Genomic DNA, 27,627 nt, shown 5'->3' with positions numbered 1-27,627 from the left:
GGGTGTGGTTCCCTAGTTTATTGGTAACAAAATTAAAGGGTTTCATTCATACCCAATAAAATAAAAGAACAATAATTTGTCTAACTTTAGGAAAACGGCAAAAGATAGTTTTGCACTCTTAAGTATGCCCCTTAGAATGACTGTGGTTACTTATTTACGGTCCAGCTCTAGTCCAGATATATCTCGTGACCTACACGTCCTGAACTGTCCTTGTGGTAAATGTGAGGAAACTCATGTTGATCAAGAAACGGAGGATAGAGTTACAGCCAAAGTTGAGGAATTTTCCAGTTTGGATGGTCATTCTAAGAAGGTTTGTATAGCAATATCCTATACTACTCTCATCACAGCAAGCTAACTTTAAAATAACGAATGGATTCTCTCATCTAGAATGTAAACACTCTTTCTACCGGTACTCTATCGTGGCATTCTAAACTTGATACGTTACTGTTACAGACAGTTGTTACTTTGAGATATCGGCCTCTCTGGGTGTCCCATAGAAAGTGACACACCCAGGAGAGTTCCTACTTGTTGTTGACCTTCAATTGTTCTTTTTTTGTCAACTGACCTTCTGCTAAATGATTTCTAAAACTTTAGTCAAGGCCAGGATATTACCAGGAAACTTTGTACTGTAGCAGAATGGGAAACTCGGAATCTACAGTTGCCTAATGGAATGAGTGAGAACATCGCTGTCCTCAATAGCGTTACGTCATGAGTACAATCATATAACGTGTAATATACAGCTTTCAAATTACGATAAAATTCTTTGCAGTGGATATAATGTCAAATTGCAATTTGGAATCACAATTTACAATTTACGAAAAACTAAATTTAGCCACTAAAGGTAAAAGTAAATGTCCACATTGAGCTAGTAATAATGCTCTACTTCTACGTAAGACTACCATCAAACCAACTGTTAAAGTCTGCGCGACAGTGACTGCTGTTTCATCCCTTTGTCGGCAAGCAGTACAGGTAAATATTACACCATATTCCGTGTAAATCAGTTCATACAACTACAACTATTTTACGTACAGTTAGAGACGGATTAATAGCATAAAATACCTAAATGGCGCTAAAATGTATATTAAAGGCAGGATGTAGGCCTACCGCCGAAGAACAGTATTAAATCTATGTAGACCAGTTGGGAAATGTCTTATTTTACAAACAGGCCTTTGATTAGTGTAATACGCATCAAAACGCGTTACAGTTTTGCTTTTACTGTTTTAATATGTTTTATCATTTAAAGAATAAAGTTAAAAAAAGTTTGAGTAAGCAATAAATATCTAAAAACTGTATATGGATGCGTGTACTTCACATTTCTCATAGTGTTTGAAGTTAACATTGTAGCCTACATAAGGACTAAAATCCTTTGTTCTTACGATGATCATTGGTACGCCGGCTTCTAACTAAGATAAATCTCCCGCCAAAGTCGATCACATGGGGATAATCCCTTGTTTAGGGGACAATAATTATTTGGGGCAAGAAGAATCAAATTCTAACTAATAATTATATTCGTATAGATCGACAGCTAAATCTCAACAGTGGTTGTTTAGATCATGTAGACCCAACACTGACACAAGTGTTTAAAAATTTGTATTAATGACAAAAATACCATTAATAATGAATAACTGTTAGGGTCAAACAAACGCAACGCTTAGCGTTAAAGTACATTTAATAATTAACTGTCAAGGGATCTTTTGATTGCATATTATTCCAGAGATTGTATTTAAAAATAAAATACAATAATTATAAATACACCGATAAATAAAAATAAATAGGTTATATGGAAAAATAGTTTCAATTATAACAAAGCAAAATAAAAAGAGGCACTGGTAGATAAAATTATGTAGTCAGGACTAAGTGCAACAAAAAAGATCTCTAGTGGAGTATTGTCTCAAAATTTAGGTTCTTTATTTAAAGTGTGTTGAGAACAGTATTTAGATTTGGATTTAACATAATTATTGTATATAAAACAGAAACAGTACGTTTCGAGACTAGTAATCTAATAGTTTCCTTAGGTGATAAATGACTCACAACATTTTGTAAAAATTAAAATACATGATTAACTGTGTTCTAATATTTAGGCTAATGCATGACGATATGCGACTCTTCTCTGACACCTTTTGAATTGTAAACTGCACAAAATAAATATAATAATAATAATAATAATAATAATAATAAATGCGTTTATTTTTTCTCTTTTTTTAAATACATGTAAATACAGTATACAACAATATACAGATTACAGAGAAAAAAATATACCAACCCAAAAAGAAAATAATCTTGCACTTGGGTGGGAGCCATCATCAGCTTCTTAATTTAATTTAAGTTCTATAATAACAATATGAAAATACAACAAATAATAATAAACAAACTAAAATTACTCTTAACCATCAAATTAACACACATTAATTAGAGAAATCCAACTCAACTTCAATATAAAAACATACATTTACAATTTATAAAATAAGAACAAAATATTTTTACTGAACAACTAAATATAAATTTTCAATATCTTTAACACTTCTACTCAATAACCAAACCTTCAGCCTCTTTTTAAAAATAAATATAGATCTATTAATTTTAATTTCACTTGGAATTAAATTAAAAAACTTATAACTTAAAAACACAAAACATTTTTGAAACAAAGAACAGTTTGGTTTAGGCAATCGCAAATACTGTTGATTACTGAGTCTAGTAGAATAACCAGAGTTGTCAATAACGGGTCCACTGTTACCACTTAGTATGAAAAAAATTACTAAAACTTTAAAAACATATAAATATCTTAATGGTAAAATAAAATTTCTAACAAAAAGCGGAAACGAATGTTCTCTAATATTAGAATTACATATCAATCTTATAAATTTTTTCTGAAGGACTATTAGACTAGATAAATTTGAAACATATGAACTACCCCACAATGACAATCCATACTCCAGCCTAGAATTAATCAATGAAAAATAAGCCAGTCTCATAACTGAGGGAGGACAAACTGATTTCAAATGAAAAAATGCCCTAAGTGATGACCGTAGAGACTTTTTCAGAGAACCTATATGAGGTTTCCACGATAAGTTTTCATCTAGAGTCAAACCCAGATACTTAATCTGACTACATTTATTAATTACGCCACAATCACACAGATCCTTGCTGCAATTTATTGAATGTATTCTTAAGGCTGTGCCAAAGTTGCCGGATTGGGACAAAGAAAAAATCATATATAATGTTTTTGATACATTCAAGGATAATTTATTACAAGCAAACCATATAGATATTTTATTTAGGTCATCCTGCATCCTTGAATATAATTCATCAACTGTTGACGCACTATAGGAAAATGCTGTGTCATCAGCAAATGCTGTCACCTTACCATTGAAATTTCCAGAGTAAAAGTCATTAACAAAGATTAAAAACAAAATAGGCCCAAGAACTGATCCCTGGGGGACTCCAAAATGTAGACTTTCCAAGCAGCTGGTGCTACTGTTTATTTTGACGAATTGCTGTCGACCAGTTAGGTATGTCTTAAACCAATTCAAAGGGACACCTCGAATACCAGCAGATTCCAATTTATTTAGCAGCAACCCATGATTAACGGTATCAAAGGCTTTACTTACATCTAAAAATAAACCAGCCACTTTGTTACAAGAAATATTATTCAAACCATTATATATATCTTTCAAAAAATGCTGCAAAGCCAGCTCTGTACTGAGTCCCTCTCTAAAACCAAATTGAACTTTAGAAAAAAATTTATTTATTTCTAAAAACTTTATGAGTCTAACTTTAACTAATTTTTCTAATAATTTTGACAAAACTGGAAGTAAAGAAATTGGACGATAATTTTCTACGAAAAGCCTGTCTCCTTTTTTAAATATAGGTATTACTGTAGCAATCTTAAGCACATCCGGAAAGCATCCTGAACTAATACTTTTATTAAATAGATTAAGAAGTACAGGAGACAATTCTTCTGACATTTTAAATATTAACCTTGATGATAACAATTCATCACCAGTACTTTTACTCAGCGAGAGAGACTTAATTTGTATTTTTAGTTCTGTCAGTGTAATGGGAAATAAAAATAAGGAACTTTCGTTAATAAAAGGTTTAAAATTTGTTAAACAAAGGTGCTTAATATCATCAGTGATATATTGAAATGAATCAACTAGGTTATTAGGAACATTAACAAAATAATTGTTAAAACAGTTAGCAATTTCACAACTATCAGTCATTAGATTATTATTGTTATGTAATGTTATTTTACTACTACTTGATGAATTTCCTTTTATAATACCATTGACTAGATGCCACAGTTGTTTTGAATTGTTTCTGTATTCTTGGAACTTATTAATGTAATATCTTTCTTTAGCTTGTCTCACCCATGTTGATAATTTATATTGAAATTTATCAAAATTTTCCTTATTTTTTGTACAGGGATATTTTTTAAATGATTTATATAACTTATCTCTAATAGCAAAAGCCTTAGATAATCCAACACTCATCCATGGTTTTAACATTTTAAATTTAACATTAGTTTTTTCTGCAGTATTAGTATATTTATTGTTATCGATCAAAGTAGACAATTTATCATAAAACAAATTAAATGCCAAATTAACATCAGTGATCTCCAAAATATCCGACCAATCACTCTCCAAAATATCAATGCCAAGTCCTTTATAATCAATGAAACATCCATAATGAACTCTTCTTTCTGCAATTCCAAAGTGAGTGAAATCCACTATGCACGCCACTGATCTGTGGTCAGTTACATTTGTTTCAATCACCGATACTTTGTGAGCTTCATAAACCTTGGAACTAAACCATATGTGATCTATACATGAGGAGGAAATACCCTGCACTCTCGTATCTAAGTCAACAAGTTGTTGAAACCCAAGACTAGCCATTGAATCCAAAAATTCATCACTAAGGCTATTTTCCAACTTAATGTTAATATTAAAGTCACCCAAACATATGATATTATCACAATTAATTTTTTGATAACGAGCACGTCAAATCATGAATGACATCCCTTGCCAATGATATATGCCAACGATATAAACCAAGAACATAAAAAGAAATATTATTTAAACGACATGAGACCAAAACCACATCACAACCAGGTATATCACATTCACACAGAACCGAGGTTATAGACTGATGTATATAGACAATGACACCACTACTTCTCACAGCAGAGTTGCAAGATGAAAATATTTGATAACTATTAATATTATATAAAACAGCTTCTTTCTCACTTACCAACCAAGCCTCAGACAATACAATTACTTGAGGCTTTACCTGCAAGCAATTTAAATAAGCAATAAATGAATCAAAATTTTTGTTTACACTCCTAATATTTGTGTGCCACAATAATAAACCCTTTTTCTCACTATAAAATTGATTTACATCATTAATGCTCTCTAAAAGTGTTGAACTAGACATTATTTACAATTTACAACATTTTTTACATTAAAAACAAGAACATAATCAGTTATACAACAGTAGACATAAAACACTAGTAACTTAACCACAATGATTTCATACACACATACAAATAAATATACAGAAAAAATTACTTACTTGCAATTGTATATGTGCATATAGTAACAGCTACATTTACATTTAAGAAACATTGTCTGACACAATACAAATCAAGAATACAAACAAATTTTTCTAACTAAATTATTATTCTGTTACACCAAAATAAACATCAAGTTTTTCTTCTAAGCTTAAAACGGAAATGAATTATTTGAATCAGAAAGACAATGCATAAAATTAAAATAAAATGATGCTTCTCAAAGCAAGAAATATTTAAATATAAAAATAAAACAACAATCTGAATCCTTATCAAAGGAGACAAAACAATATGTGAGAAAAGAATATTGATTTTCTACAACATGGTAATAAGAGAATTTTGCTTGAGGTGATGAAATGGCTTGCTGAAGGACCTTGGTAGTTGGTGAAGATAAGAGTAAAAATATAATAATAATGATGGCACTGATTACATTAACTGAAGTTACCATTAACCAACACAAGAACATGTTTGAATCTGTCCTTTGGTCAATCCACACGAGCACCAAACACGAGAATCCAGTTTCCAGAATGCTCTGTCCAAACTTGATTGTCTGTCCATCTGTTGACAATTTACTCAATTACCGTTTCTCAATTTTTCCAAATCCTGTATGCTGGCTATTTTTTACTGCATTCGTATTAACTGCTATTCGGCATATGTTTGCAATACGGTATTAATAAAGGCTTCTCTATTACCATGTTAAAGAAATGTAGCCTGCATAATTATTGTACTTTTGCAATTTGTATTATAGATTATTTTCATTTAATACTTATCATATTTAAATTATAAAACGGTACAAAATATTCAAAAAGTAAAATTTTAACGATTAAACAAGTTTAAATGCGGTATAACAAAATTCAGCTGAAATCTGTTGGGCATGAATGTAGTGATTAGTAAATATAACATTTTTAGCTGACAAATTTTTAAGACAAAGTCAAATCCTGTATTGATCATAAACAAGTAAATTGCAAGTATTTATGTTACTGCAGAGCCACAAGTATTAGCATATATCTAAAACCAATATATTCAATAAAAGGATTAAAAAGGAGTTTACAGCGTTTCAGAACTAGGATAAGTCTTGTTACACATTTCTCGAAAGTACAGTTTACCAATTAAAAAACATTTTAAGTTCTGATCCGAACAAAGGTAAACTATCGTAGTACCTAATGATTTCATGCAGACAGTTAAATAACTTTGGTCCAAGATACCGAATAGACTTTCTAAGACATTCAACCGGAATATAGAAATAGGATATTATCCTTATGTCTAGTATCAAATCTGGGCGAGAATCCATTTTATGTTTTGAAATAAATTATTAAATTTCAAGGTTTAGTTTTTATTCGGTGTGAAGGATGATTATTTTATTACCGTATTTTTTATTAATATACCTGGAATTCTAAATAATACAAAACTAAATCAACCCAATTACAATGGCAATGCGTTTAAATATTATCATTAAATCACTTAAAACAGGTTTTACATAACTCCTTCTTAGTTTGAAAAGCACATGGACAATACATAATTTATTACAAAATATGGTGTAAAAACATTTTTTTCTAATTGGAATATTTTACATAACAGGATTTCAAGGCGAGGTAATTAGTCCAAACGTAATGTTCCTCTAAAATATCTCCATCCATTAATAACAATCTAAATATCCCTCAGGGTTGACGAGCGTCTAAGCTAAATTGCAGAGATAACATTTGATGGACATTATCATTATCAGCCTATAATTGGGTGGCCCGCTACTCAGAGGCAGCGCTTCCTGAACGCCGTAATAACGAACGGTACGAGGAAATACTTACTGCCCTGACAGCCACTGGTCGCGGTGACATCATCGCTCATCAGCTGGGCCCGCGGTCCAAGGTCAGCTGTCAGTGTCAAGATGGCGGCCTCTGAGATCGCGTCTCTAAGCTGCTTGTTCCTAGGTAAGATTTATCACAGCCAACTCTATCACGAAACCGAGCGATACACGATTAAATACTATATAACCGGTTGTTCATAACGTATCGATGATTCATGTTTTGGCATTGAATTTTAATTGCCTTACACCCAACTTACTTAAAGATGTGCTAATTGTGCAACTATACAATTATGCCCAGCATTCAGTGAAACAGCCACAGTAAAATGTTTTGTTATAAAGATGGACTGAAGGGATATAAAATGCAATACGATTCTGCTCTATTACAGTAGCTCCGTAGCATGGTTTCTTAAACTGCACTCACATTAGAAAATTGCGAACTTCACGGAAAATTAACCTAGAACTAGTGCTTAAATTGTATGTACACGTAAAGTTATAGTTGAAAAAACACACTGCAGTGTGACTGATAGTGTTATCAGTGCTTTTAATGATACTTTAGTATTTATATCTTGATGAAACTGTAATAATTAAACTTCAGGATATTGCTTGCTGAGATCTCTGTCTACCCGAGGATGGTGAGGACTTTGAGAAAAATCCTGGTCTGAATAGAACATTGTAATTTAGCCTTTTTGATTCCCCTGACCCAATAACTCATTCTAAAGAACATTTCAAACTTTTGTAAATTTTGGAAGTTTGATATTTTTTAGTTTTAGAGAGTGCATTCTATATGAAATTTAAATGTTAAAATGTAGAAAACCCAACATGTTGCAATAACACCAGGCACCAAAATAAATATGCAGAACAGCATATAATAAAGGTACATTTTTAAATATACAAATTTTTAAAATGTTCAAACATTACCTTCCCTGGTAAAATAAATGTATAAGTGAATCATAAAGAAACTTTTCATAAACATTATATTTTATTTTCTAAATGAGGTGTAACACAACCTATATTTATTTTTAAATTTTCCAAAACCAACTCCCATTCCTCTATAAATGTAACTAAATTAAAAATAATCTTCCCAAGTTCTTTGGGATGAAAATGTGTGGTTAGATTTGGAAAAATGTTCTATTTCATTTTTTTTGTCAATACAGACAGTGGCTCATCCTGTGTGGAATTCGTCAACCCTCCTTATAAATTTATAATAAAGTACATATAAAAATATATGTAAACTAACACATGAGTAAAAGCAATAAACGTTACATAAATTAAAAATAAAAACTATATTCTCCTGTTCTATTTTACCGAAGTATATTTGTTAAATATCAACATTAATAATACGAGTAAAATTTAAGTAATTTAAGTTATATCGTAAGAACTTATGAATTGCACGAAATCGTTTATTTTTAAACCAAGAATCAAGTACACTTGAATATAATCTGTAATGCAGATTGAGGTATTTATTGTAAATCTGCTGAGAAACATTATAAATATTATGGGATACTGATAATCTTCTCAAGGCAAGTAAACCTTATGTGAATTGCTTCGGTACATCAGAAAAAGTATTAGTGAATTTGTAGTTTATCGTTTAAATTTGCACCACAAATTAATATTTAATCCACATACCTGAATACAATACAGTATTGTTGAGTATGTTGAAAATATTTCTCAATGCGCACGTGACATTAAAAATGCACTTGATCAATTCCTTGGTATTTTTAATAATTAAATATGCTCTTCCTGTGTTTGGAAATTGTTAACTCCAGAAGTCTATGTAATCCTTTCATAGAGTAAAAACTGTACACTAAGTATTTTATAGTTTGAGAAGATTTGTCAAATTTCTCACTAAGGAAAACGGGCCAATTCGCTCTCAGTGAGGGATATTTGTAGGTTCCAGGCAGTGACATTGGTGCATTAACTTTTGGAAATTGGTGCACCTCTGACACCATATATCTGACAGGATGTTGTGTGTAAAGCTGGAGGCAACAAAGTAAGCTTGCTCGTAATTTGGACCCTATGGATATATACAATGCCCTTCCATTCACCATTAATGGCTTTACCATTTATACTGTATACACTGCTTGAGTGAAGTAATGTAATCTTGGTCTAGTTTGTTGTATTTCATAGTTAAATCAATTATAATTTGGATATAGCTACATAAATTTACATGTAATTATAGTTATTGACTTAATCGATTTGTAAAACAGTAATTTAATCTAAAAACCATCACAAATAAAGACAGTATTTATTTTATTTTATATAGTAGTATTCTCTGATAGAAGTATCAACAAATGTTGATCTGTCTAATCACTGTCTGAAGAGTTTAATTCTGGTTGGATTATTCATGCCAGTAGAACCTACACAGGGTACAGCAAAAACTGACTTGACTTATATCTGTACAACACAACAGATTCCCAAGACATGTGTCAGCATGTGTTCAGATACTTAGATACATGGATAACTTGATCATTATGTCAACTGTTTGAAAAGGTGAGACCGTTAAGGAGTCAATTCATTTAAAACACGTTGTTTTATTTGTATCGATTGTAATAAAATATCTCAGCTTTAATTTGATACCTTACTTATACAAAAATATTAACTGTTTATTTATAATAATGTTTTACTTGGTGCAAGTATAATGCACCAAGTTCAAACAAAAAAATTATGAACAAATTTTTATTTGCCTAAAACATAGTAAGCTTAATGAAATCCATCTTCAGAGATTTAGCTAAACCAGAGTTGCTATAACATGTTTGAAAGCTAGAGCACAAAACATCAGCAAGCCGTTGAATAATGTGGTGCTAATTAAAAAAGTCCTAATTAGCATCCCTATCCTGTACCAAGTTTTAATGATGGTCACATAGGAAAATATAAGTTAGGTATTCCAAAATAATGAATTGAAGGTGATCAGAACCATGAAGATGTTAGGTTACAGAAGTATAAACTCCACCAAGTTGAAAAGTTTTAAAATATTCGGTACAAAGATAATCGTACAATCATTTTGAAGGCTCTATTTTAGCAGAACTGTAAGATCACTCAAATTTAAGGTCAATGTCTCCTACAGAACTTGAGAAAAGAACAATTTACATGGCGGAGACAGTAGGTTCTCTTAAAACGTTTTGCAAGCAGAAATATGAAGAAGAACTGCCCCTTGACCGCTTTGACTTGTACAGAATGTAACAGAAAAAGTATCCCTCTCTTTCCATGCAACATGAACATGACCTTGACTCCCCCCCACCCTACCGATTCTGGATATCCTTTACTGTAGAGACCACACAAAACTACTTACAGGAAGTTTCCTTAGCTTTTTGTCCTTAATATAAAGGAAAAATAAAAACATTTTCTAAGATATCCCAATAGAAGTTTTATACGCTAAAAAATTAATTAATGTAGGTAGAAAATTATTTAAAACATTGTGAACTTTGTATGAGTATATTTATATGATTAGTCCACATAACCAATATTGTAACTGTACTGTTTAAATATGTAATATTAAATCCTTATTTCCACAAGTTTCAGCAACCTCGTTTCTTGATTACAATAGGCATATTTATGTATGATATGTACTGCATAGTACTTTTAAACAGTAATCTTATACTACTTTTTGCAGTTGCAGTTGTGATAATCTTATCTCATTTTTCATTTGATAAAGAGCAAAGTTCATGTTGACCCAGTGATCCAGTGAACTTTTGATTCTCACAACTATAAAAACGAATTATTGTTCTGTAGTAAAGATCACTGCTAGATCAATATGGTTTTTTTTTCAAACAAAAACTTTTTCTGTACTATTTTCAGACAATATAATTTTATGTTTCACTTTACTGAAATAAAATCTAATTTATTTCCAAAGAATATTAAAGAATATTACAAAATACTTTTAGAAGACAAAGGACTCAGTATAATTATTTTTAAATATCATCACAAGTTTAGTACATTTCTTAGTTAAATGATTATGTATAGAAATTAGCCTATAAAGCAATATGTCTGTTGTTAAACCATTGGTTTTACCAAATTGTTATTACTTTTGATATGACTATATTTGTGTTAAAAGAAAAACTTATAACATTGAACAAATTTTTAAATTTTAATGAGAAAAATAAAGTATAATGAAGAACAATGTTTGAATAGACATACAGATTTTAATATTCTAAAATCGACAATAGATAACATTAGATATAATAGATAACTTTATTCATGTTTGCACATTCTGTACATTGAATTGTGCCAATTAATTGAAGTAGATCATTATTTATTAAAATTGTAAAAAAAACACTATAAAAAATACATTAATACAAAATACAAAAATATTATTGACAGCAACGTTCCTCTGAGAAATACAAAGCCTTACCAACTGAACTGAAAAAGTATTATATTTAGGTTATATTAATAAGTGTACCTAATCACGTAAATCACGTAACTGGACATGTGGTTAGGTTATTCCTAAGAATTTAACGTACGTACTGTATTTATATGAAGGAACCAATCATATTTATTTTATTTTATTTTATTTACATGCTATAAAACAGGATTTACCCTAATAACATTATAGCAGTTCAAGAAAAATTACAAAACAGACATCAGTGGTTTGAGTTATAGCTCAGTCCATAGCACAATTCTTCACGTTTGGCTTTACTTTACTTTTCTTACAGTAACTAGTGTAATATCATAAATATACTATAATAACAATGTAATAAATATAATATAATAACAGTGCAATAAATATAATATAATAACAATGTAATAAATATAATGTAATAACAATGCAATAAATATAATATAATAACAATGCAATAAATATAATATAATAGTAATAAACAAATAACTAAACACCAACCCACATAGAGAACAAAACAGCCCGGGGAGAAACCTATGGAGAACGTTGACCTATGGATCTCATGACAACAATGGCTTAATCTTTTTTTTGAAAACATTCAAGCTGTCATGGTGAATGTCAATGTCGGACCCACCCAAGAGTATTGTATTATAAGACCTCATCATCCTCAACAGAGGAAAGAATGCACGCGTCGCAGTGCGTGAATAGGGCAAATGAAACAAACATTTGTTCCTGCTGTTGAAGTTTGGCACTCGATAACTGAGGACTCCCAAACAGTTCGCGTCGTCCACCCCGACCCCGGACCAGGCCCCAGAGATACACCTGCGCCAGGACCCGTCTCCTCCGACTCAGACTCTCCAGCCCAAACATTTCTAATAACTCAATGTATGGCACTAAATATGTATATATATATTAAAGCATTTATAATATAAATATCTCAAAAATCTTTTTTGAACTTGTTCAATCAGTTTCTTCGTGAATTAAATGCATTGGATTCCATACAATGACGGCGTTCTCAAGTCTCGACCTGACTAAAGATACACCTGAATATTCTCGTGTGATACATATTTTACACAGTTTGTTAGACCAACCCTGATCTTAAAAAAGCTCAGAATTGTCTGTAACCGATTTTCATTTCAGCTAATTGTGCAGTTTTTATAAATTTCATATAATCTGATAAGGATTATATGAATGATTATATGATCAAATAGACAGTTGCCCTACCTATGAGAAGAGTATATCAAGAGGGGGCAAGGTTAGAATTAAAAGGTTGCAGAACTCTGCCATCAAGTTCTCATTACGTTTCAGTTTTTTACAACTCTCTATTTCAATGATATTTCCCACATACCCATTATAAGAAAAGTAATGTATGGAACATTAACATACCCCATAATCCACAAGGCAGTGACGGAGAACTGATAGAAGTCTTAGACTCTCAATATCTTGGTGAGAATCTATTATACTGTAGACAGATTTTTCAATGTACAGCTTTTCAATATAAAATATTCTTTTTTTTCATTATTGATTACGAACAAAGATAGGGTCAATACATTATTTGAAAATTCAATTAGTCATTGATGACAGTGCTAAATTTTATAAGGCTACAAACAGTTTTTTTCACAAGCCACTTGAATATTTTTTTTCGAAAACTGAGGAGCAAAATCTCTGAGTTCTCCTGATAGCATGTAATGCTTGGCACCTCAATAAAACAGTTTTTTGCAAATAAAACTGATCTGTGGGTTGGAAAATTAAAGCCATCACTATGTCTTGTTTGACATTTATAGATATCAATGTTACTCAAATATCTGCATACAAGTGGCATTACCTTAATGATGTAGGCACTCCCCCCCCCCACCTACTAGGCACTATTCCACAATGAACACATGTCTCAAACAGTGCAGAGTAAGTTATTCTGGTAGCATCTCCAGAGCTAATGAGTTTGACTCTCTTAGAAACAAAAGGTTCTGTAATGAGTTGTGAGTACAATACATCTATTTACATGTTGATTCCATGAGAGATCTTTTATTTGTCCCAAAAGAAGAGATTATAAAGAAAACAATCAATACTGTAATAATAGAACATGCTTACTGATTAAAAAAGTTTCGTTTGCTATGTTGGTTTAAAATTGCATGTGAATCATAGCTATGTAACTTTGTTAGCCAAAATGGGGGCTCAGTACAGAAGGAAGTTTAAACCGCTTTTAGTACTTATTTAATTAATGTTTTGGGTTTTTATTTTGTTATCGTGTCCAGCCATGCTGAGCTCAGCGCAAGGGACCATAGATGTCCCACCGTCCTGTCTGCGCTGTCTGTGCGAGGCGGTGTCCGGAGGTCCCAGCTGTGTGTATGGTGCAGTGAGTTCGTGCCACGACGGAGTGTGCGGCCCGTACGCCATCACACTGCCCTACTGGCAGGACGCCGGCAGACCTACGGTGGGACTGGAGGATCGCTTGTCTGACGTCAGTAAGTTAACCACAGTTTACAATATGTGTTTCATTCGAATACAAAATAAAGTGAACAAATTGTTGTCACAATGAATAATACTCCACTGAACTGAATTTTTGAAAATGCACAATTTGAGATAATAGATGGCAGAAATAAAAACAATCGATTAATAACGAAAATCAATAGGAATTATTTATATTAAAGGTCTGGCAGAATCAAGACAGAATATTTTTATATGTAATAATACAAAATTAAATGGAACATTTATGTAAAGCTGCCGCTGAAACAGATGTAGTGTTTGGTGAGGCAGCAAGGGACACAATGGTGAAAGTTGAGCCTTTACAGACTAACTCCCGAGCAATGTTACTTCATAATCATCTTAATTCATCATGGAAACTATACATCTATTACTTTTTACTATAACAGAAAGCTGAAAAGGTTGGCTTACTCACATTAGCCCTGAGCAAGAGCTGTACAAGGAGAAGAATCCTTGAGGTAGAACAAATAGGCAAATGGGCCTTGGGCCTTCAACAAAAATTCCTGATATCTAAATTATTCCTTTAAGAACGTTTTTGGATTGCTTATATAATTTAAGGGAAGTCAGAAATTGAATTTTTCTCATGTAAAATCTTTAAACTTCAGTTACAATATCTCAGGTCATATACAAGATATCAACTTACCTTTTTTTATTTTATAATAAATAAATAAAAATGCCATTATTCATTCAAGCATTTCTCAGATACACTGATTTTCAGAGCAACTAATTTCATGTTTAAATATTATGGTTGCCATAGGTAGCAAATTTAAAGCCTGTCAGTACCAGACGCGTGAGCGAATGGTCCAAGGTTGAAGGTGAACTATATAACACTGTTCTTGAGTTTTTGTATTTGCTCAGTGTTACCTCTTGAGATACTATCACCGTATGCAGGATAGCAGTAAAACACCCTGACGCAGTTTTGTTGTCTCTAGCAGTAGATTCTTAAACCTGTAAAAGCCATTGAGTCTGCCTAAGGTGTGCTGTATAGCGTGCGTGACAAGGTCAGTGAAAGTGACTTTGGTGTCCAACATAAGTCCAAAAGTTTTGACCTTTACACAGACTGCCAAACTCCTTCCACCCAGTATAACCCTCATGTCACTCTCGTTAAGGGCCTCTACTGAGAGGTGCTATGTAGAACCGTGCACTTACCAACATTGAGAGTCAGTCCATTGATAAACAATCATTCGACAACTCCCTCTAGGTCTGAATTCAGCTGATCAATGGCTGTTTCCATCTGGCAAGACACATAAGAGATATGCAGTCGGGAGTAATCTGTATATAGATAAGCAGTGCAACTCTGCAAGCAAACTGGAAATCATCTATGAACAAGTTGTACAGAGTTAGCTCTAGACAGATACCTTGGGGAACACCTCTTTTCCTCAGCAACCGTCCAGATATGTCACTTCCCAGCCTGGTAACTTGCAGGTTGTCTTTCAAGTAAAACTCATCCAATTGATCACATTATCACTAAAACCATAATAATGCGGTTTTGCAAACATTTCATAGTGCACTAAGTCAAAAGCTTTTGAATAGTCTGGTGGTACTAGGGAACTATATCTGCCCTTGTCTTTTGTATCCAGCATGTCCCTTAATAGGTTGGTAAGAGCAGTAGAAGTAATAGCCAGACTGCACCAATATTCTAGCACTGTTTACAAAATCCATCACCTGTTTAACAACTATCTTTTCCAATCTTGGACGTAGCTGTTGGGTGAAAATAGGTCTCAAGTGTTCAAGAGCAGATGATACAATAATTTTTGGGAGTGGTCTTATTATACTTAATCTCAGAAATATTCCATTTTTACAGACTCGTTTATGAGATGTTTATGAGTCTTGGCTGCGGTTGTAAAAGCAATCACGGATTTTATCATTTGGCTAGATATGTCTTCCCTGCCAACTGTTTTGGATTTTATCTCATTCAATGCTTCTTTTTCAGTGACAGTTAAGTAGTAAAACTAAATCCATTAACTGACTAATTTTTTTTTAATATTGTAAAAAAAGCAAAACATAATTATCCACATTATTTTTACATCCCATTCAGCCAAATATTAATGGACTTCTTTGAAAGCTTGATGTACTTTTTTGAACAATGTGAGACTTTTTTCTAATTTTAGTATACGTTCTAATATTCATAACTAAGAAAATAAAATAAAGAAATATCATCCTACCTTGAATGGCTCTCTGAAAAAATTAATTCTTTTATTTCTAATTTTTTAAATTATGTGTTTGTAGATATTTATTTTTAACATGGTAACTAAGAAAGATTTCCTTTGGCAATATTAAAGATATTAGTTAGCTGAGCAAAATTTCAAACAAAATCCGGACATCTTCTGTGGTTCTTAAAAAAATATATTGAAGCAGTGCAATTTATGCTGTGACAAACAGCGTAATTGAATTTCTCCCTTGCTTAAAATGTGCAAGCAGCAACAATACTGCTAGTACAATATATTTTTATTTAGGTCACACATTTTAAGACACAAGTCATCCTTTCAGTTCATACAAAAACATTTCTTTATTTATAATTACAAATATAATAATAAAATTATTGTTTGCTTATTAAGTTTTATATTCTGTTAACCAAGTTTCCATTCTAGTTAAATGAAGTGTTGTTTTTACAATGTTTATTCAGTATTGACCTTGAACTAATAAAGGGTTTCATACAATAAATTGTTCCCTACTAGTTTGGCCATTATACTTTTTTCAAATTCTGAAAGAGCACTTTTTCTGGTGGTTAAACATTTTTTATTCCTGTTATGGGTTGCATGAAATAATTTTGTTGGCTACGCCATTAACTAAAAAACTGACTAACTAAAAATTTAATCTTTCTTTATTTGCAAGCATTCAATTCCTTCATGTTTTTATACAGCATTCCTCCTGACATAGGAGAAGGATAAGAGAAGTATCTTGTTCTGAACTATTATCTGAGGGTACATGTCTTATTGTTCATGTATTCTGTTGTTAATATGTATATTAATTTATTGTTATATTTTCCACTTTATCAGAAATGTGCCTTGGATATGACGTTCTGAGACTACCATTCGAGGAGATCTTATTGTTCTGATGTTAACATGTGTATTCTTTTATTTTTATATTTTCCAGCTTAACAGAAATGTGCCTTGGATACGAATTGTTCTGAGGCTACCATTCGAGGGTACAGATCTTATTGTTCTGTTGTTAATATTTATATTCATTTATCGTTATATAGTACAGCTTATCAGAAATGTGCCTTGGGTACGACTTGTTCTGAGGCTACCATCCGAGGGTACACGTCTGTTTGTTCATCTGTTCTGTTGTTAATATTTATATTCATTTATCGTTATATTGTACAGCTTATCAGAAATGTGCCTTGGGTACGACTTGTTCTGAGGCTACCATCCGAGGGTACACGTCTGTTTGTTCATCTGTTCTGTTGTTAATATTTATATTCATTTATCGTTATATTGTACAGCTTATCAGAAATGTGCCTTGGGTACGACTTGTTCTGAGGCTACCATCCGAGGGTACATATCTTATTGTTCTGTTGTTAATATTTATATTCATTTATCGTTATACTGTACAGCTTATCAGAAATGTGCCTTGGGTACGACTTGTTCTGAGGCTACCATCCGAGGGTACATATCTTATTGTTCTGTTGTTAATATTTATATTCATTTATCGTTATACTGTACAGCTTATCAGAAATGTGCCTTGGATACGACTAGTTCTGAGACTACCATCCGAGGAGATCTTATTGTTCTGTTGTTAACATGTATATTCTTATATTTTCCAGCTTAACAGAAATGTGCCTTGGATACGACTAGTCCTGAGACTACCATCCGAGGGTATCAACTTGTTGTCTGTTTGTTCATCTGTTCTGTTGTTAATATTTATATTCATTTATCATTATATTGTACAGCTTATCCGAAATGTGCCTTGGATACGACTTGTTCTGAGGATGCCATCCGAGGGTACACATCTGTTTGTTCATCTCTTCTGTTGTTAATATTTATATTCATTTATCGTTATATTGTACAGCTTATCAGAAATGTGCCTTGGGTACGACTTGTTCTGAGGCTACCATCCGAGGGTACACGTCTGTTTGTTCATCTGTTCTGTTGTTAATATTTATATTCATTTATCATTATATTGTACAGCTTATCCGAAATGTGCCTTGGATACGACTTGTTCCGAGGCTACCATCCGAGGAGATCTTATTGTGCCTTGGATACGAAGTTCCGTGGCTACCATCCGAGGGTACACGTCTGTTTGTTTATCTGTTCTGTTGTTAATATTTATATTCATTTATCGTTATATTGTACAGCTTATCAGAAATGTGCCTTGGGTACGACTTGTTCTGAGGCTACCATTAGAGGGTAAATTAATATTTATATTCATTTATCGTTATATTGTACAGCTTATCAGAAATGTGCCTTGGGCACGACTTGTTCTGAGGCTACCATTAGAGGGTATCAACTTGTTGTCTGTTTGTTCATCTGTTCTGTTGTTAATATTTATATTCATTTATCGTTATATTTTGCAGCATATCAGAAATGTGCATTGGATACGACTTGTTCTGAGGCTACCATTAGAGGGTACATGAATAGATTTCATCAGGTTAGTTTTTACATGTTTACGTTACGATTTAGCTTTCTAATACTACAAACTATTGTTATCTTACATAGACATTAAAGGTTCTAACCCTGGGACTAGATTAGTGAGTACCCGTATATTTTACAACATGCTTGCCATACATGTCAATATAACACCAGACAAACAGCTTTTATGAACTCTGACAGTTGTGTCACTGTATATACTAGAGGTACACATGACAGAGGTTTCCCAGGGGCTGTAACACATGTCAATATAACACCAGACAAACAGCTTTTATGAACTCTGACAGTTGTGTCACTATATATACTAGAGGTACACATGACAGAGGTTTCCCAGGGGCTGTAACACATGTCAATATAACACCAGACAAACAGCTTTTATGAACTCTGACAGTTGTGTCACTATATATACTAGAGGTACACATGACAGAGGTTTCCCAGGGGCTGTAACACATGTCAATATAACACCAGACAAACAGCTTTTATGAACTCTGACAGTTGTGTCACTATATATACTAGAGGTACACATGACAGAGGTTTCCCAGGGGCTGTAACACATGTCAATATAACACCAGACAAACAGCTTTTATGAACTCTGACAGTTTTGTCACTATATATACTAGAGGTACACATGACAGAGGTTTCCCAGGGGCTGTAACACATGTCAATATAACACCAGACAAACAGCTTTTATGAACTCTGACAGTTTTGTCACTATATATACTAGAGGTACACATGACAGAGGTTTCCCAGGGGCTGTAACACATGTCAATATAACACCAGACAAACAGCTTTTATGAACTCTGACAGTTTTGTCACTATATATACTAGAGGTACACATGACAGAGGTTTCCCAGGGGCTGTAACACATGTCAATATAACACCAGACAAACAGCTTTTATGAACTCTGACAGTTTTGTCACTATATATACTAGAGGTACACATGACAGAGGTTTCCCAGGGGCTGTAACACATGTCAATATAACACCAGACAAACAGCTTTTATGAACTCTGACAGTTTTGTCACTATATATACTAGAGGTACACATGACAGAGGTTTCCCAGGGGCTGTAACACATGTCAATATAACACCAGACAAACAGCTTTTATGAACTCTGACAGTGTTGTCACTATATATACTAGAGGTACACATGACAGAGGTTTCCCAGGGGCTGTAACACATGTCAATATAACACCAGACAAACAGCTTTTATGAACTCTGACAGTGTTGTCACTATATATACTAGAGGTACACATGACAGAGGTTTCCCAGGGGCTGTAACACATGTCAATACAACACCAGACAAACAGCTTTTATGAACTCTGACAGTTTTGTCACTATATATACTAGAGGTACACATGACAGAGGTTTCCCAGGGGCTGTAACACGTCAATACAACACCAGACAAACAGGTTCCCCCTTCCTGTGCATTGAGTTTCTCTGTTTGAGGAGAAGCCCTCTTATATGGGTTTAAAACTGTGGAACTACTTGCCAGGAAACCTGAAGTCTTGGTGCAGGGACATTAAAGAAGGAGGTGAGGTTGTGATTACTACAAAATACATTCTACTCAAAGGAATAATATGAAGTCTATCCAAAAATTAGATTATGTTTTGCTCTGTAGCCGCTAGGTGCGGGAGACTATCACGACATTTTGATGTCAGGGCGTTTGTCTATTCTGTAGCTATCCAGCCATACTAGTGAGAGGTTACTGTTACTACTTGTTGTTTTACAATAGCAGTTTAATATGTGTGACACAATTGAAAATCCCACGAGTTGTAAAGTGTAATCAGCAAACATTGTGTAGTTCATTGTGGTTACCTAACCACAATAAACTAATTGATATTCATCACCAACTCTGTGAAAATTATGGAAACGATGTGATTACTGAAGATGGAGTGCGTTTAGTGGTGCATCAGGTTTAAAAATCACCCAACTAATCTGCATTATGATGAATAAAATGGACGGCCAAGCATTGTGACCGATAAAAGTGTCTCTAAAGATGCAGTTAAATTAGTGACAAGTAATTATAATTTTAGATATGTTTAACTAGACATGTAACGATTTTTAATTAATTTTTAAATAAAGATTTATCTATCTGTCTATTTCCCCCAAAGCCTTTTAAATATCAGCTGCAATATACAATAATGTGCACTTCAATATGAGATGTCATGAAGTTATCAAATGTTATGTTTCTCGTTATTTATTTATTCATTGTGTTTTGTACTGGGTTCATAAATTTTAAACTATGACGACTCCAGATGGATAATCCTCACTTTTAATATTAATTTACACTGACACCAGAAGATGACTTATCAAAAACTATATAGTAGTGTTTGACTACAGTTTAAACTGTTTGATAACTGTATGTTGTTATTGTTTGTAGTCAATCCGCACTTCAGACCTATATAATATTGAAAATGTGAAATTTAACAAGAGAAAATGGAAGAGGCTAGCGTACTTGGCCCTTAGCACGTTTCGAAACACCTTTGGGATAAGGCTAATAAAACTTATCTACGGCACTTAAAGGATACAAGAGATAAGCTTTGCTAAAAAGTACTTTTTTATTATAAATTTAATTACAAATTGTCATGATTAACATATTCCTGCAGGACTGTAACAGTGATGGTGTAGAGGACTGCTTTGACTATACAGCAATCCACATGCATGGAGGCTACTCCTGCAACCAACCACTTGCCGTGTCGGTGAGGAACGTCCTAGCCAACTGTCTGCAGAGAGAGGGTCCTGGAGACCCGGCACCTGGACCCTTCAATCCAGTTCCGGCACCGGTCACTCCTTTCCCATATCCTCTCCCGGAGGAGCCAGAGGAACACGGGAATGTGGAAGACAATGACGTTGTCTATCCCAAACACCCGACAACGTTCCCGTCCATCGATGTTAGACTGGGTGATGACTGAGGGGTCGAATCCCGAGGTCGAGAAGTAATGATAGTAGTAAATCTCGTGTTTGCGTAGTGTAGGCCTTGACAACAGTTCTAATGTAATTCCTATTTAGTCTGTGATGTACTTATTCAGTGAAGTGCACCATTGTACTTCCCTTGGATCAACCAAAGTTTGAAAAGTATTTATTTGGAGGTTTGTAATAAACGTTTTGGTCTTCAGAACATTGAGAGATTTTTATTAAAATTTCCTAAAAACCTGTACTTCATAGAGAAATTGATTATAATGGTTATCAATCAAGATATAAGCAAAATTAACAAGAATTAAAATATCTAAAACAAATAGTATACTGATAAAAAAAATCAGTTACTGATGTTTTTAATCACTGAACAATGGCAAATGTCCAGGAAAATCCTGTTTCTTTCACAATCCTTCCATTGTCAAAAACAAACTTCAAACAAAGTACTTTTGATAGTTAACTTGTGCAAAATTATAGCTATTCCAACTTATTAATGGGTGGCATATTAATATACGATTTTCAAAAACTTGGAAGCTCAATCATCTTGGTAACCACTTTAGATAATTTAATTGAATATTGAAAAGTCCACATTGTAAAATAACCAATAAAGACATGTCATCACATTGAATCCATATCAGTATTAAATGTACATTATTGTGTTCATGAGCCTATTTATACTAAAACACTTTCCAGTTATGAAGCAATTTTCTGAGACTCATTTGTCAGGAAATTCTATCATTGAGTCACAGTTGCCACATCAAAGTTATACTGACCTGGTAACACTGAGATAACATTATTTATATAACCGATGCTGGTGATGGCTTGGGGCAAGCAAAATAACACAAATACATTACATTATATTTTTCCATTTTTATTTCTACATATTTACAGTACCTTTCGAACGGGGTATAAAAATATAAATTTATGTAGATATAACTTATTATTTAAACACTGCCATCAGATGAACGTTTTACAAATGTGTTACTGTCTTGAATTCTGTTATATACATTTCTTCCCTTTCAAACCACTTCACAATGGTGTGAAGTAATATTTTTAACTTAAATCTTTATTTTGATATAAATACATTTTTATTATAAATCAGATCTGAAGGTGACCAACCAACTTCTAAAACATATTTTAGGGGCAAAAATAAGACTTTTTGTGTAAAAGAAATGTTCATAAATAATTGTATAAGACTAAAAATAAAAATAGTGAAACTGTTTCTACATCATTCCAACACATTTATATATAACTCCATTCAGATTCTACTAAAGTGTAACAATAAATGTTAGTATAAATTTAAAGTAGTTTTACATTTTAAGCCAAAATAATGAAGAACTGATGTATAATTACCAACAATACATTCTATGTTTTCATTTTGAGTTTTACAAGTATAAAACTTATAGTTTTAAGGTCTAAAATTAGAACAACACAGAGCCTACTGTCTGTTCATATTATCCTTTCAAATTGGTTATCATTAGTCAATTTTGTTGTGTTATCAAAAGAATTATAATGGTGTTTCGTTAATGCTCCTTTAAAATGATATCATAGCTAGTATTCACTACTTTTAAACCATAATTTTATCATAAATTCCAAAATACTTTTAACTGTATAAGTTAGACAATCCACAATATGTGTGTGTGAACAGATAGTGATTATGTTAAAGAACAACTGTTCACACATTTACTAACAAATAGCATAATGTTCTCAAACATCACATATGTACAGTTATGTAAGGAATTAAGTACTTTATCATTTATTTCTTAATGTAAAATGTCTTTTTAATAACTTTTTGTTTGTCTCAGCTCTTCGAACAACTCTAGTCCGTTACTCTGTATTACAAGAGGGAAAGTGGCAATTTGAGTACAAGGAATAAACTCGACATATCATTGAATCCTACAAGTAAATGTGAATTCTGATCATATTTTACGATGTAATCGATTAGTCAGTTAAATACTCAGCCTTTTGTGTGAAGGTATATTTTAAAATCTAAGCCTATGCTTCCATACCTTTGGAGAATCAAATAAGTAAGCCATCACTATATTTTTAAATCGAGATTTTAGAAATATCCCGATTGAGCAGCACAGATGATGAGAGTCAGCCATCAATGGCCTGCAGGAGCTCACTCACGTTTCTCTTGAACTCGGAAGTTTCACTGCAGCAAGTGTCCAACTGGAAAACAAGAACACATTTCAACCACCAGGCATTTACAGCTCAGAGATGATGGGAGTCAGCCATCAATGGCCTGCAGGAGATCACTCACGTTTCTCTTGAACTCGGAAGTTTCACTGCAGCAAGTGTCCAACTGGAAAACAAGAACACATTTCAACCACCAGGCATTTACAGCTCAGAGATTATGGGAGTCAGCCATCAATGACCTGCAGGAGATCACTCACGTTTCTCTTGAACTCGGGAAGTTTCACTGCAGCAAGTGTCCAGCAATTGACTGAGCCACACAAGAAAATAGAAAAATAAATAAATTTGGATATAAACTTAGTAAACTAATAAGAGATTTTAACATGTGACATATTAACAGTGTAACCTAACTATGCCAACACATAAAACATCATTTTATGGTGACTGCGTTTGTTCTTTTATATTTAAACACTGATATAAAATCCTAGTTAATGAACAAAAATTGGAATGTATCATGTTGCTAGATATCTCAAGAAAGATTTCATCCATGCTACTTCACTTCTACATAGACAAGAAAAAATCCATGATGGCATATGTCCAACTACGGAATTTGGTTGAACATTAACAATCAGTAGCCTAACACATTTTATCTTTTGTTTTCTAGGTGATGTACAAAGTTATCTTCAATGTGATTTTCTATATTTCTATCTCATAGTAATAAAATGAGCTACAGTCTTGAAATGTTGCATTGAACCTCAGTGAGATTGCCCCAACTGTACTCACTCAACCCTATCATAGAGAACAAGGAGGTTAGATGCCTCAACTCTACTCCCACACTTCTATCAAAGAAAACACGGAGGTCAGGTGCCTGAACTCTAATTACTGAACTTTATCATAGATAACAAGGAGGTTAGATGCCTCAACTCTACTCCTACACCTCTATCAAAGAAAACGCTGAGGTCAGGTGCCTGAACTCTAATTACTGAACTTTATAAGAGAGAACAAGGAGGTTAGATGCCTCAACTCTACTCCTACACCTCTATCACAGAAAACGCTGAGGTCAGGTGCCTGAACTCTAATTACTGAACTTTATAAGAGAGAACAAGGAGGTTAGATGCCTCAACTCTACTCCTACACCTCTATCAAAGAAAACGCGGAGGTCAGGTGCCTGAACTCTAATTACTGAACTTTATAAGAGAGAACAAGGAGGTTAGATGCCTCAACTCTACTCCTACACCTCTATCAAAGAAAACGCTGAGGTCAGGTGCCTGAACTCTAATTACTGAACTTTATAAGAGAGAACAAGGAGGTTAGATGCCTCAACTCTACTCCTACACCTCTATCAAAGAAAACGCTGAGGTCAGGTGCCTGAACTCTAATTACTGAACTTTATAAGAGAGAACAAGGAGGTTAGATGCCTCAACTCTACTCCCACACTTCTATCAAAGAAAACGCGGAGGTCAGGTGCCTGAACTCTAGTTACTGAACTTTATCATAGAGAACAAGGAGGTTAGATGCCTCAACTCTACTCCTACACCTCTATCAAAGAAAACGCTGAGGTCAGGTGCCTGAACTCTAATTACTGAACTTTATAAGAGAGAACAAGGAGGTTAGATGCCTCAACTCTACTCCTACACCTCTATCAAAGAAAACGCGGAGGTCAGGTGCTTGAACTCTAATTACTGAACTTTAAAAGAGAGAACAAGGAGGTTAGATGCCTCAACTCTACTCCTACACCTCTATCAAAGAAAACGCGGAGGTCAGGTGCCTGAACTCTAATTACTGAACTTTATAAGAGAGAACAAGGAGGTTAGATGCCTTAACTCTACTCCTACACCTCTATCAAAGAAAACGCTGAGGTCAGGTGCCTGAACTCTAATTACTGAACTTTATAAGAGAGAACAAGGAGGTTAGATGCCTCAACTCTACTCCTACACTTCTATCAAAGAAAACGCTGAGGTCAGGTGCCTGAACTCTAATTACTGAACTTTATAAGAGAGAACAAGGAGGTTAGATGCCTCAACTCTACTCCTACACCTCTATCAAAGAAAACGCGGAGGTCAGGTGCCTGAACTCTAATTACTGAACTTTATAAGAGAGAACAAGGAGGTTAGATGCCTCAACTCTACTCCCACACTTCTATCAAAGAAAACGCGGAGGTCAGGTGCCTGAACTCTAATTACTGAACTTTATCATAGAGAACAAGGAGGTTAGATGCCTCAACTCTACTCCTACACCTCTATCAAAGAAAACTCTGAGGTCAGGTGCCAGAACTCTAATTACTGAACTTTATAAGAGAGAACAAGGAGGTTAGATGCCTCAACTCTACTCCTACACCTCTATCAAAGAAAACGCGGAGGTCAGGTGCCTGAACTCTAATTACTGAACTTTATAAGAGAGAACAAGGAGGTTAGATGCCTCAACTCTACTCCTACACCTCTATCAAAGAAAACACGGAGGTCAGGTGCCTGAACTCTAATTACTGAACTTTATAAGAGAGAACAAGGAGGTTAGATGCCTCAACTCTACTCCTACACCTCTATCAAAGAAAACGCTGAGGTCAGGTGCCTGAACTCTAATTACTGAACTTTATAAGAGAGAACAAGGAGGTTAGATGCCTCAACTCTACTCCTACACTTCTATCAAAGAAAACGCTGAGGTCAGGTGCCTGAACTCTAATTACTGAACTTTATAAGAGAGAACAAGGAGGTTAGATGCCTCAACTCTACTCCTACACCTCTATCAAAGAAAACGCGGAGGTCAGGTGCCTGAACTCTAATTACTGAACTTTATCATAGAGAACAAGGAGGTTAGATGCCTCAACTCTACTCCCACACTTCTATCAAAGAAAACGCGGAGGTCAGGTGCCTGAACTCTAATTGTGAGGCGGAAAGCAAAAAGGGACCTCTTGATCGGGCGAGTAAAATTTTCAGTACAGGCCAAATGAGTGATTTGGGTCAAATACATCGATTTTCTGTTTTTAGTCGATTATTGTTCTCTAACTATCATTCTGCAATGTAAATCGAATGGTATGTTAGTATTCGACCAGATATTACTCGAAAAACAACGAAAATGAGACATATGTCGTGCTTGAGAAAAGGGACCTCTTGTCGTTATGGAGTTATAACATGGAGCAGACAACAGGTCCCTTTTCTAAAATGCTTGGATTTACGTAAAGCGCTTCAAAGAGAGGCTTCTCCTGAATTCTGTTGACATTTGTTGGAACTAGGACGAGCGGGAGCTAAAGGTAGAACGTTTTCTGGTCCTAGAAAACATTGCCCTTCAACAGAAACCTGCCAGCTGTTGCGTTGTGATTTAATCAAGTTGGAGTCTTTCTCAGCTAGTTGAATATTCTAGATGTATTATAAGCAACTGTTAATAGGATTTTGTTTAGTGTTTCTTTTAAAATAATAACTATAATTAATAAATTATAGTAGTTAGTATTATTAGTAAACTATACGTTTTTTTTACATTCCAGTACAATTACTTACAATACGGTTGGCAGCCATTAACAGCTGACAAACAAAGTGGTCCATAATAAGCTAAATCAAAGCTTCCCCTGTTGTTGTTGTGCTAGTTGTTCGTAAACATTTATCAGCGAAATGGATGAAGATAAAGTTTTGAATGTTTTAAATAGTTTAAGTTTTGGTAACAATCAAAATATTAGTGATGAGGACTACAGTGTTTACGCGGATTATTTCTCTGAAAGGCCTTTAAGCAGTGACGAATCAAGTAGTGAAGATGAAGAGGAACCGATAGGCCTACCCGAACAAGACACTTCAGTTAATATTGCTGACATTTCTTTGCTCA

At 33.7% G+C, this 27,627-nt stretch overlaps 2 protein-coding genes across 2 annotated transcripts in view; one reads left to right on the top strand and one right to left on the bottom strand.

Moving 5' to 3' along the window:
- Positions 1-21,886, top strand: part of LOC124363754 — a 47,158-nt gene extending 25,272 nt beyond the window's left edge. The window contains 5 exon segments of the mRNA XM_046819015.1: positions 166-310; positions 7,377-7,488; positions 13,950-14,159; positions 18,695-18,768; positions 21,375-21,886. Coding sequence (XP_046674971.1) covers positions 166-310; positions 7,377-7,488; positions 13,950-14,159; positions 18,695-18,768; positions 21,375-21,680 — 847 coding nt within the window. The 3' untranslated portion in view covers positions 21,681-21,886.
- Positions 21,887-22,531: 645 nt separating this feature from the next.
- Positions 22,532-27,627, bottom strand: part of LOC124363753 (TELO2-interacting protein 1 homolog) — a 127,879-nt gene continuing 122,783 nt past the window's right edge. Inside the window, exon 23 of the mRNA XM_046819014.1 lies at positions 22,532-23,853. Within this exon, the coding sequence (XP_046674970.1) occupies positions 23,779-23,853 (75 nt within the window). The 3' untranslated portion in view covers positions 22,532-23,778. The remainder of the gene's footprint in view (positions 23,854-27,627) is intronic.

The sequence above is a fragment of the Homalodisca vitripennis genome, chromosome 5 (assembly GCF_021130785.1).
Source record: "Homalodisca vitripennis isolate AUS2020 chromosome 5, UT_GWSS_2.1, whole genome shotgun sequence".
In the NCBI taxonomy this organism is placed as follows: domain Eukaryota; kingdom Metazoa; phylum Arthropoda; class Insecta; order Hemiptera; family Cicadellidae; genus Homalodisca; species Homalodisca vitripennis.
The sequence above is the reverse complement of the archived record's forward strand: the minus strand, read 5'-3'. Positions and strand labels throughout refer to the sequence as shown.